At 44.7% G+C, this 12,780-nt stretch overlaps 2 protein-coding genes across 5 annotated transcripts in view; both read right to left on the bottom strand.

The window, feature by feature from the left end:
- Positions 1 to 3,187, bottom strand: part of LOC132834167 (CTD small phosphatase-like protein 2) — an 81,884-nt gene extending 78,697 nt beyond the window's left edge. For both annotated transcript variants that reach the window (XM_060852828.1, XM_060852829.1), the window contains exon 1: positions 2,993 to 3,187. The gene's annotated coding sequence lies outside the window, so the exon portion shown is untranslated. The remainder of the gene's footprint in view (positions 1 to 2,992) is intronic.
- A 4,595-nt stretch (positions 3,188 to 7,782) lies between these two features.
- The window catches only part of golm2 (golgi membrane protein 2), an 85,971-nt gene continuing 80,973 nt past the window's right edge, over positions 7,783 to 12,780 (bottom strand). For all 3 annotated transcript variants that reach the window (XM_060852991.1, XM_060852992.1, XM_060852993.1), the window contains one exon: positions 7,783 to 10,874. In XM_060852991.1, coding sequence (XP_060708974.1) covers positions 10,792 to 10,874 — 83 coding nt within the window. In that variant the 3' untranslated portion in view covers positions 7,783 to 10,791. The remainder of the gene's footprint in view (positions 10,875 to 12,780) is intronic.

Here is a 12,780-nt window from a genome sequence, read left to right as displayed (position 1 = left end):
TGTGTGTGTGTGGATGTGGGGGATGTGTGTGTGTGGATGTGGGGGGTGTGTGTGGATGTGGGGGATGTGTGTGGATGTGGGGGGGGGTGTGGATGTGGGGGATGTGTGTGTGTGGATGTGGGGGGTGTGTGTGGATGTGGGGGATGTGTGTGTGTGGATGTGGGGGGTGTGTGTGGATGTGGGGGATGTGTGTGTGTGGATGTGGGGGGTGTGTGTGGATGTGGGGGATGTGTGTGGGGATGTGGGGGGTGTGTGTGGATGTGGGGGATGTGTGTGTGGATGTGGGGGATGTGTGTGTGGATGTGGGGGGGGGGTGTGTGTGGATGTGGGGGATGTGTGTGGATGTGGGGGGTGTGTGTGGATGTGGGGGATGTGTGTGTGGATGTGGGGGATGTGTGTGTGGATGTGGGGGGTGTGTGTGGATGTGGGGGATGTGTGTGTGTGATGTGGGGGGGGTGTGCGTGGATGTGGGGGTGTGCGTGGATGTGGGGGGATGTGTGTGTGTGGATGTGGGGGTGTGGATGTGGGGGTGTGTGTGGATGTGGGGGGTGTGTGTGGATGTGGGGGGTGTGTGTGAATGTGGGGGGTGTGTGTGGATGTGGGGGGTGTGTGTGGATGTGGGGGGGTGTGTGTGGATGTGGGGGGTGTGTGTGGATGTGGGGGGTGTGTGTGGATGTGGGTGTGTGTGTGGATGTGGGGGATGTGTGTGGATGTGGGGGGAGTGTGTGTGTGTGGACGTGGGGGTGTGTGTGTGTGGATGTGGGGGGGATGTGGATGTGGGGGGGGTGTGTGGATGTGGGGTGGGAGGGGGTGTGTGTGTGTGTGGATGTGGGGGGGTGTGTGTGGATGTGGGGGGGGTGTGGATGTGGGGGTGTGTGTGTGTGTGGATGTGTGTGTGTGTGGATGTGGGGGGTGTGTGTGTGTGGACGTGGGGGGTGTGTGTGTGTGTGGATGTGGGGGGTGTGTGTGGATGTGGGGGGTGTGTGTGGATGTGGGGGGTGTGTGTGGATGTGGGGGGGTGGGGGTGTGGATGTGGATGTGGGGGGTGTGTGTGTGTGGATGTGGGGGGTGTGTGTGGATGGTGGGGGGGGGTGGATGTGGGGGGGGGGTGTGTGGATGTGGGGGGGTGTGTGTGTGGACGTGGGTGTGTGTGTGTGTGGATGTGGGGGGGATATGGATGTGGATGTGGGGGGGGTGTGGATGTGGGGTGGGAGGGGGTGTGTGTGTGTGGATGTGGGGGGGGGTGGGGGTGTGGATGTGGATGTGGGTGTGTGTGTGTGTGGATGTGGGGGGTGTGTGTGGATGTGGGGGTGTGGATGTGGGGGTGTGTGTGTGTGGATGTGTGTGTGTGGATGTGTGTGTGTGGATGTGTGTGTGTGGATGTGTGTGTGTGGATGTGGGGGGGGGTGTGGATGTGGATGTGGGGGGGTGGGATGTGGGGGGGGGTGTGGATGTGGGGGGGGTGTGGATGTGGGGGGGGGGTGGATGTGGGGGGGGGTGTGGATGTGGGGGGGGATGTGGATGTGGGGGGGGATGTGGATGTGGGGGGGGATGTGGATGTGGGGGGGGTGTGGATGTGGGGGGTGTGGATGTGGATGTGGGGGGTGTGTGGATGTGGGGGGGGATGTGGATGTGGGGGGGGATGTGGGTGGGGGGGGGATGTGGATGTGGGGGGGGATGTGGATGTGTGGGGGGGTGGGGGTGTGGATGTGGATGTGGGTGTGTGTGTGTGTGGATGTGGGGGGGGGTGTGTGGATGTGGGGGGGGTGTGGATGTGGGGGGGGGGTGGATGTGGATGTGTGTGTGTGGATGTGGGGGGTGTGGATGTGGATGTGGGGGGGGTGTGGATGTGGGGGGGGTGTGGATGTGGGGGGGGTGTGGATGTGGATGTGGGGGGGGGGGTGGATGTGGGGGGGGTGTGGATGTGGGGGGGGTGTGGATGTGGATGTGGGGGTGTGTGTGTGTGGATGTGGGGGGTGTGTGTGGATGTGGGGGTGTGGATGTGGGGGTGTGTGTGTGTGGATGTGTGTGTGTGTGGGTGTGTGTGTGTGGATGTGTGTGTGTGGATGTGGGGGGGGGTGTGGATGTGGATGTGGGGGGGTGTGGATGTGGGGGTGTGTGTGTGTGGATGTGTGTGTGTGGATGTGGGGTGGGGGTGTGGATGTGGATGTGGGGGGGTGTGGATGTGGGGGGGGGTGTGGATGTGGGGGGGGGTGTGGATGTGGGGGGGGGTGGATGTGGGGGGGGGGGGTGTGGATGTGGGGGGGGGGTGGATGTGGGGGGGGGTGTGGATGTGGGGGGGGGGTGGATGTGGGGGGGGGGTGTGGGTGTGGGGGGGGGGTTGGGTGTGGGGGGGGTGTGGATGTGGGGGGGGGGTGTGGATGTGGGGGGGGGGTGGATGTGGGGGGGGGGTGGATGTGGGGGGGGTGTGGATGTGGATGTGGGGGTGTGTGTTCCTTGGGGGCCCCCGGCGGTCAGGGGCTGTCAGCGATTGGCCGTCCTGTCGGGGGCTGTATCGGTGAGGGTACGGAGTAAAAGGTAAATCCGTCACTTACATCACCCCCCCCCCCCCCTCAAAATCAGGGCCGCGCGCCTCCCCCCGGCCGCGGCTTAAATCTCAAACCAAGAGCCTGAACCGCCTGAGGCCTAGAGGCTGCACCGAGTGTCAGCTCCGCTCGGAGCCCGTCAGCCCGTACCGCATCCCCAGGCCCTAAACAGCCTCGGGCTGGAGTGATATTGTACCCCGGGAGGAAGCAGCTCGGTGTGGGATGGGGCCGGCGGTAGTGTTGGTGTGGGGAAGGGGGGGGTTTGTTGTGGAGGGCGATGGGGGCGGCCCCTCCCCCTTGCTCTCTCTCCTTTGTCAGTTGACGGGGAGGCGGGAGGCTCTCGGCGAGAAAGCCGCGGAAGGAAAGCCCCAGCGTGTTCCTCCTCCCCCCTCCCTCTCTCTCCATCCCGCCCGTCCATTCATCGTTCCCTCGCGAGGCCGCCTTACCGGGCTGCCGGCTGGGGCCGTCTGTCCAGGAGGTCCGGGGGCCGCTTGCTGCCGCTGGGCCGCCGATCGCTCGCTGTTTACACTCGCCAACATTCGGGCGCCATTTCCCGCCGCCGCGCACCACACACACACACAGGGAGAGACGGCGGACCGGGAACCCGGATGCACCCCGTGCCCGCGCACGCCTGGGGGGACGCGCGGGCACAGTCATCCGTGCGCGCGCCGACCACGCCCCCCTCCCCCATACGCAACACTGAGGGATACAAGGGCCGGACCCCGGAAGACGGTGCATCTGCAGGTTTGACGCGGAGATGCCGGTGTTGCTCTGGGTGAGACAAAGTTAAACATCAGGCAATAGTCCGATGCCTTCCTCGGCTCGTACTTCCAAATAAACCTGTCGGACTATAACCTGCTGTTGTGTGATTTTTAACTTTGTCCTTCTGCAGATTGTCATCAGCACCTACACTTCGGCGGGTCGGTGTGGACTTGTTGGGCCGAATGGCCTGTTTCCACACTGTAAGTAATCTAATCTAATTTACCAGCTTCCCCCACCCTTCTACCAGCTCTGGGGAAGTGTCACACTGAACTCAAAATCTTGACTCTATTTCTCTCTCTCCATCAATTTTTTTTTATTGAAGAGGAGCCGTGTCGAACCCGGTAAGTTACCCTTGTCTCTATACAGACGCTACCGTCCCCTATTGAGTTTCTCCAGTAATTTGTTTTTGTTGAAGGGCAGGCCTGTCGGACCTTTCTCTACAGCCACTGCCAAACGCATCGCGTTTCTCCGGCACTTATTTTAAATTCAGACTTCCAGCATTCATTGTTTTTTTGCTTGTTTCAGATGTTACACTAACAGTCAAATTCATGGTGTACAGTGGCTGCTCTTGTAGAAAGGGAAGGTTGGGGGAAAGGGGGGCTCGAAGTTCTTCAGCTCGACTCAGCTGCTTTTTCACTGCCACTAAAGAAACTCAGGGCTGGAGACATCTGTAACGATGAGAAAAATGGTCATACGGAACTTAAACCCTTAACTCGGTTATTCTCTCCACCGATGCTGTCAGACCGGCGGAGTTTCCTCAGATTTCCAGGAGCCGCAGTATTTTATTTCTATTTCAGTCTAACTCTGCATACTATAAGAATTCTGACGAAATGGCAATTGGTAAAGGGCGTTCAAATTGGATAATCGGGCCACCCGGCTCTTCGTAAAAGCTAGCCATCGTCCCCAAGTGTCTTCAGCTTTCTTCTATGATCGGACAAATGTTTTCGTTTTCTCTTCCTCAGCTCCATCCCCATCTCCATCTCTCGTTTATTTCTTTCCCTGCCCTAGGCTTTTCCCAGCTAGAGCGAAGAATAGGCACTGGACCAGAAACATTAATCTCTTAGCTAAGTTAAAATCCATTAGATATCAAATCTACAGGGTGATACTTCTGTCAAAAAGTTCATCTGTGCTACTCTAATCAATACCCCCCAATCTAAAACTTCAAAGAACTTAAGATAGTTAAACATGACGTTCCTTAAACAAATCTCTGCTGACTCAAAGTTTGAGATGATAGCATGAGACTACCCAAACCAAGCATGGAGCAGGTGGATGTGTATTGTTGAAAAGAAAATCTGATTAATGAATGAAACTTACCATCTACAGTACTGCAATTCATTTTTTTTTGCAGATGAAATTTATAATTGCATCTGAAGGTTAAATTACTACAATACTGTTGAAATTTCCAGTTGCCATGGGATGCATTACCAGATGACACTACATCAAAGAATGCAAAAGACTAGTTTTTTTTCCCCTCTACCCCATTTTTACTATAAGCAACAACAGCTACTTTTAAGAGATTGTGAGTAGTTATCTGTCACTGGATGATGTCACACTACTTGCTCCTGCTAACTATAAATTACTTTAGGGAAAAACTGAACGTATCAGTGCAGAAGGGTAGAAAACAAATTGTTTTTTAAAAAAAGGAAAATGTACAGACATTTTTATTGCTCATAATCCCCATATTATCTAGTCAGAAACCTATCCAATTCTGACCTTCCAGTAGAGTTTCCAATTCTGGTTGGCTGTATTCTAGGTGGTTTCACTGCAACAATTTCTCCCTCCAGTCACTCGGCCTCCATATTCCCATAATTTGTCAACTCAAATGTCCAAAAATGGAGCCCACTTCACCATTGAAAAGTAAGGACTCACAAGCAAATTGGATAATACTTCTTTCTCTTCAGTTAGCATTTCCTTGCCAAAGATTTTGGGAAATTTATACTTCTTGGCTGCCGGGCCACATATAGCTACTCAGCCTATCCATAATCAGCAGAATCTCCCACAAGATTAACCATTGCTGGGAAAAACTGGATCTATCCATATCTCTCTCATACTGGTTCTTCTCTTTAAAAAAAAAGGTGTTTATTGTAATTCTGTTTTAATGTCTCTAGGCATCACAATCCACGATCTGCACGTGGACGAAGCTTGTCGAGGGACTTCCCTCCAAATTTCACAAAACATGTGCAATGGCGTCCCTTTATTCTGTTTACCAGTGGTCAGCTCTCCATACAACAAAATATTCAGCAGATGACTGACCCAGGCAATGTGATCTGCCCAACACTATTGTCTTTGTAGGAAGATGGCCTTGGTGCTGGAGATGTTGGCTGTTTCTCACACTTTAATGTTTATTATTATCATCCTGCCTCGAGGACACTAAAACCAGCACTGATAGAACCATTCCAGAAGGTGTCCATGGCCCACAATTCTGTGATATACAGAAGCGTGCTTGCATAGCAATGACTTAATCGCATTTTTAAATGATTCTCGAACTTGAGCAACTACTTTCAGGAGCTTCTTAAAATCCCAAATGCAGCAATTCCTCATTTATCTTATCTCTAAAATCAATTCCAAGAATGACATAGTAAAAGGGATCCTGGGCTTTACAGCCATGGATACAGAATACAAAAGTACGGTGCATAAAACATTGGTTAAGTTTCAATAGAGTATTGTCAAACAATGTGAAGGCATGTGAGAGGATGCAGAAAAGATTCATAAGAATTATTTTAGGCATGAGAAATGTCAGTTAGATGGATAGATTGGAGAAACTGGAGCTGTTTCCATGGAAAAAAGATTAAGACATGATTGGATAAATGCTCAAAATCATGAGCAGTCTGAACAGAAGAGAGAGAAACAGTAGACAAACTGTTCCTGTTGGTATAAGATTCAAGAACCAGTCAACATGCATTTTACAGACTGGCAACAGAGGAAGAGATTACATTTATAAACAATGTCTCAAAAATTAACCATCTTGAGACCAATGGATTTAACAGACATGGATTCTAGGTATCATTCTATCTATTTCAAACAACCCTCAAAGGACTTCATCCTTATTTAAATAAGACCTTACTTGCAGAAACTTTCCCCCTTAAGAGCTTCACGATCTTGCACAGTGTTCAGCTCATGTCTTTGCACATTAATTTAACCATGTAAAATTTTTGTAAAAAGTGTTCACTCTATACTGTAAGTTGTTTTCCATACAACAATCTCACTGCATCTTTAACAAAAGATCAAATACTTACCCAAATTCTTCTTTTTAATAGGCTTTGCAAACTCTTGGCATTAATATTGTGCATGACCCTTCTGTTGTCCATATCAGCTGCACACAAACTCAACCTGTGTCTTCAAATGATCAATTTATTCTGAATCACTAACCTTGCAGATGTGAATATTTGAGAATGGTTCACAATGTTGAGCATTTCTAATAATTTCATTGAACTTTGACAGACTGGAAACAAAACTGCCACAAGAGACTTCCTTTTTGTAAAGCAATAAAAATGTCAATTACCCATACATTCTCTGACATTTTTAGAGTTTCTATCTTTCCTGATTTTGATTTTCCTTTTGGGTGACAATTTAACATTAGATTTTGCTGAAAGACTGGTGTAGCCTACAATCAGAAATGGTTAGTGATAGGTTCAGTAATATAATACTAACTTGATAACTGGATAACCAATAAACAAGTTGTAATCACTATGATACAGAAGGACAACAGGTGTTGTTTAACCCAAACAGTACTAAAATCATTTAAAATAAATATCAATACAGGTACACACCACTGCAGACAAGACAATAAAGTAATTTCCCCCAACAGAAATTCCTACTAAATTGAACTTCAAGTTGCAAAGTGCAGCTTATCGTCCAATTGGAACTCAAGAAAAGCTAGAACAGGAGGACTGCTGCAAAGGAGGGCAAGAAAAACACACCTAGTTCAAGATTACAAAAGTTCTTTGCCATGAAAAATGATCAAATACTGAATGAAGCTCTATGTAACTACAGCTCATTATAATCAGTCAAACTTCAGTAATCGGGAGCACTATTGGATTTGAGTCAGAAGATTCTGGGTTCAGCCCCATTTCATGACTGGAGATCAAAAATCCAGGCCAATAGTCTAGTGCAGCAGATGGGATGCTTGCACTTTACGGGCATTAAATGGATGTGCCATCTCAGGTGGACGTAAAAGATCCCATAACAATTTTGAGGATGTTAAGATCATGGAGGTGAAATATTAACTATCCACAGTTGCTGCGTGACCTACTGGGTGGAAGTCATTGCTTGTAACCATTTAGCACTGATGTAGCTGCAGTTGCAAGAGATGTCCAAATATTGTCTCTTTTTCTCTTTGCCAGAAGTTTGAATTCATAAAAAAAAAAGTCCTGAAATTAATGTGCATTTTATTTCCAAGTAGTTTCTGGCAAGTAGTCCAACAATGTGAATACATTAATCAATAGCATTTCAAAAACACACTCTCCACATCAACTCAAATAAATCATTTATTCAAAGTATTGTAAACAAATCAGAGAAACAAACCATTTTACCATGCAGCATCTTACAATTTTACAACACAGATGTAACATTTCAGAAGCACAAAATTCAATGCAATTATTTAACTTGGAAAACGAACAATCCCAGCCCTCTCCAAAAAGCTGCACACAGAGGCAGACCTACTGACTTTTGTTTACATTCCTAAGTTTGCCAATTACATAATAAGATACCCAGAGCAAGTTAGAAACTACATAATTTTAGTAGAATGCTTCAGATAATGACCGGAACCACAAAACAAAGTAATTGATTGGCCAGAAGATTCATTATGAGCTATATTATTCACTTAGTTATGATTGTTAATCACTTAATTAATAATTCATATTACATTTCTTCATGTCCACTCAATGACATTGATGAGATCCCACAACTGTGGAAGATGTATCATTCCTTTTGATGGCTATGTTAGCTCGCATGAAATTACAGGAAACACCCTGAAGCTCTGCAGTGATATTATTTTTCAGAGTCTACATTGCAGAATTTTTTAAAAAAGTTTGTACATAAAGAAACAAAACATTGTTTCTACTCTTTGATATCCCAATTCTTTTCCTCTGATCATAATTTTTCTAAAGCATAAACTTTGCAACCAAAATTATTACACTTAATGATCATTCTAAAATGAAAATATCAAATTACTGGAAATAGTACATTGCAATATATTTCTCGCCTGACTACATTTCCCAGTCTGCGAATTCACAGTATTTTTTGCCTCATGCTTCAACAGCAAGTTAGAGATTTTACAATTTTTGTACAATGCAGAGCATCAAAAATAGTCGCTTTAAATGAGATAGTGCAACATTTTACTGTTTGTTGAATTCTATGGTATTGAAAGCATTAATTACTTTCAGCTCCACAAGACATTGTTTAAATGACAATAAAGAGTTTAATTCACTATTTTAATATCCACATAAGAACAAGGGGAAAAATAAACAATTTCATGAGATTAATGGAAGATGGGAGAAGGGAGCTGGAGCTGCTCAGTGGCTACATCTCCTGCCTGAGCTGGAAGTTCTTGGGTTCACTCATTCACTCCAAGCCAGGATTGTTAGGATAGTGAGATTTCCCTTTCTGCTAGCCAAAGAGTTGGCAGCAAAACATTACTGCTGATACTGGCTGCCTCTCAGATACTGCAGTGGTCAGGGCTGGGACTACAGACAGTCCTCATTGACCAGGACCCTAGATTGGGAGGCAGGCTATATGTTGAAAAAGGGAACCCTCACAAGGGCTACAATTTTTTTTGCAGGAGTGTACTCAATGTTGAAAAGATAGCATTGATAGAACCCCACCCACTCGAGGCCCAACTGGGTCACTTTCAGCAGTGGACTTCCAATGTTGGAAGGAGGTTGTTCAGAGACAACGACACTACCTGCACATCTTCCTACATGAGGCATTGACCCTGGCTTCCCCTCAGCCTAAACTCCCCTAGCAGCCTGCAAATTAGCTTTTACAAATAATCAAGTGGGAAAGTAAGGGCCAAAATTGGGTTCGTACAGGTCATTCTGGCCTCGCATATTGTATCAGAGCCAACCAAGTCTTACTTCTCCCCCAAAAACAAAACTTGCTGCAGGAAATGCAAAATTTTTCAAATTGTTGGTTGGCCACAAAAGAACCCAGCCACTGATGTTGGCAGCACCACATGCAATGGTGTTAGCCCCCAGACATAAACATCAGGAGGGTGAGTGGCAGGAAGGCATCAAGATGCAAAACAATGGCCAAACCCAAAAACAATGTTGATATAACAGCCATCAACCAGCACTGTGGCAACCCTGTGTCACACTGGTAAAACAGAGAGAGAAATAAGTGGCTAACTGTATCTCAAGGAATGAAAACCATACCAGGACATCAATGTACGATAGGCTTATACTTTATTTAAATGTCAATATACGTAAGACATGAGAGCCAATCTTTGCTGAGCAGAGTAGATCAAGTGGTGTCTTAATGTTTAATTCATTAGGAAACATCGGTAATCTACTTACCATAGTAAAAACCACCAGCCAGAGGGTCATGCTTCACCAGTTTTCAAAAACTGTTTTCTTTTAAAATATCATTGACCTCCCCCATAATCCTCCTTAGATCCAGAAACATCTCCACAAAAGTGTTAATTATCTATGCCTGTTGTAGGTAGCCTTTCCAAATTTCATCGCGATTATTTTTAAAATTTATACAGCAATAAACAGGTTTTGATGGAAGCAACAAAAGTAACGTGAAAATTGACATCCAAAATGTTTCTATTGAAGACTTTTCATTGAATTTCATCTGCTGACTGGGTTTGTTAATGACTGCATGTATCTATACATTCTTTTCCTGTTAAAGTTAGAATGCATTTAAATCACTAGAATAGATTTACACAGTCAAAAAGGGGGTAACATTTACTGTCTTCACAGCACAATGCAAAAACTTCACTAAGCAAAATTAAATCTTGTAGAGACTGTACAAAGCAAAATGTTTCAGCGACTCCATTAAGTTGTTTTAAATATAGTACTTTAAACAGATCAGTTCTCAAATGCTACTTTGATTAACCTGAAATATAGCAGATTACTGCTAGCCTGGACAGTCATTTTGCTGATATTATATTTATGCAATGGTTTCATGAACTCCAAACCTCAAAACAAAAACTAAACTTTGTTCATAAAATTTTCAAAAGTACAAAATATACAAAACAATGTACAGAGGTAAATGAAATTCCCTCCTCCAAGCCCCCCCCCCTCCAAATGTTTGCAATTATAAATCAATCTAAACAATTTGCTTGTAATTTTTAACAAATATTAGTCTGCATCACCTTCTATTTCACCGGACATCAACACCAGAAGTGCTCAAACTTATCAAGTAATGCACTTGTTAACAAAAGGCCATGGCATACTGTAAAATGATTTTGCATTATTGCATCAAAGTCACACAATATTCTTTCCACGGCCTATAAACTTGGATTCAGTCTCATGGCAGACAGTTACAAACCATCAGCTGCAAAGTGGCGATTTTCATAAACAGCAGGATTGTTCACGTCCCCTTGAAGATCTTGTTCCTCTTCATCTGTCATTAGGAATGAGAGAATTAACAAAGTTGTTGAAGTTCAGAAATAGTCTCATTAATGGATTTTTGTTAACTATTCAGTCATACTTCATTTTTCAATGCGAGAAAATAAAGCAAATTAAATTATATTTAGGAGAGATTATTTTCCTTCACCTTTCTGAAGATAGTAACTAAAGACAGTTACTTGCGACTCCAATAGCTCAGTTAATAACACACACTAGTGCATTTAAGTAATGTTGCAGGTAGTTAATCAAACAAATGACTCTGGCCTTAATATAAATAAAATAACTACAGACACTGAAGATCCGAAATAAAAAAATTGCTGGAGAAACTCAGCAGGTCTAGCAGCATCTGTGGAGAGGAAGTGGAGTTACCAAAATCAAATGACCCTTCTTCAGAAGGTTCTTTAAACCAGAAAGAACAAAAAGAGAGTCCATCTTGAGACACCAATTTGATATACCGACTACAGCATCAATGCAACTTCTGTGCATAAAATAAACCAAAACCCATCTTGCTTTTAAGAAAAAGCATCTGATAAGTATGCATCCAGTGGAACCTATTACCCTCTAAAACAATGCAACCTTTATCTTTACTCATTTTCAATTCAAGGTCTTGTTCCACACACCTATAGATCTGCTTTCGATCAGGGTGATCTTGAACTGAGTAGAAATGAACTTACCACATTCAGATAGTGATCTAATTAAATACAAGTGGAGCTCATAGAAGGCAAGTGACACGAGGGGTTGCTACCCTGCACAAACATTCCAGCTGCTGATACCAGAGAAGAATCCAACGTTAAGTCTGAATTCTGAGATCAAGACTTGACAAAAGAGTAACCATAGATCTGATCCACACATTAAGTATCCTGTTGACTGGTAATAACACAAGATGGACATTGTTCCAAGCGAAAAATGTACCCTTTGGCTGGCAATGTACATACGAATGTTGCAAGCAATATGGTAAACTAATTAAAATGACTGCCTTTATACAGTTTGGTAAACATCAAATCAAAGCAGCTCCTCACAGATTTCTCTAGCTTCTAGATAAAGTTAATTCTTACATTAGGAAATAACCTAGTTTTCCCTCTATCAAAACCAAAATAGGCAAAGAGTAGTTTAATTTGTCAAAAAGAGCGAACCAAGAATCTTGCACAACTGTATCTGTTGCAAATGTACTTGGCAATTCAGATTCAACAAATAATTGTAATTAATATACAAGGATTTAATATTTAAAGAGTTGAATCCCAATATCAGAAACAGACTAGGTGACTCCCGGTTAAGGAATTACAGCATATTTAAGAGCTCAGAGATATTTTTAAGTAATAATGACCAAGTTGCAAAACCATTGGAAATAACTGATTTAGTTGCAGTTAAACAACATACGAATTAAACTCAAGAGTACATCACTCAAAACCATGGTTCATCTCTGAAGTTTCCACCCATTTTTCTGTTCATCCTCAATACACTTCAACTCCCTTGTTAATCAAGAATCTAACAACCTCTGCCTTAAAAATATGCAATAACTCTGCCTACAACTGAAGCAGCGAGAGTGCCAAAGGCCCATGACCCTCAAACTAATTCTCATCTTAGTCTTAAATAGGATATCCTTTATTTTCAAACTGCCTCTCCTAATTCTAGTCCCTATGAGGAACATCCTCAGCATTTATCTTGTCAGTCCATTCAGAACCTTAATATTTAAATAATTAAAGTCATCTCATATCCTTAACTCCATTGAACAGAGGCCCAACCTATCCAGCCTTTCCTCATAAGATAAACAAACCTCTGTTCCTAGGATTCAGTCAAATGACCTTCCTTTGAACTAATTTTGTCCTGTCTTAAATAAGGAGACAAAAATTGTATTTAGTACCCCACGTGTCTCACTATTACCAGACAACTGCAGAAAAACA

The sequence above is a fragment of the Hemiscyllium ocellatum genome, chromosome 39, assembly GCF_020745735.1.
Source record: "Hemiscyllium ocellatum isolate sHemOce1 chromosome 39, sHemOce1.pat.X.cur, whole genome shotgun sequence".
Taxonomy (NCBI): domain Eukaryota; kingdom Metazoa; phylum Chordata; class Chondrichthyes; order Orectolobiformes; family Hemiscylliidae; genus Hemiscyllium; species Hemiscyllium ocellatum.
This window is presented reverse-complemented; position numbering and strand designations above follow the sequence as displayed.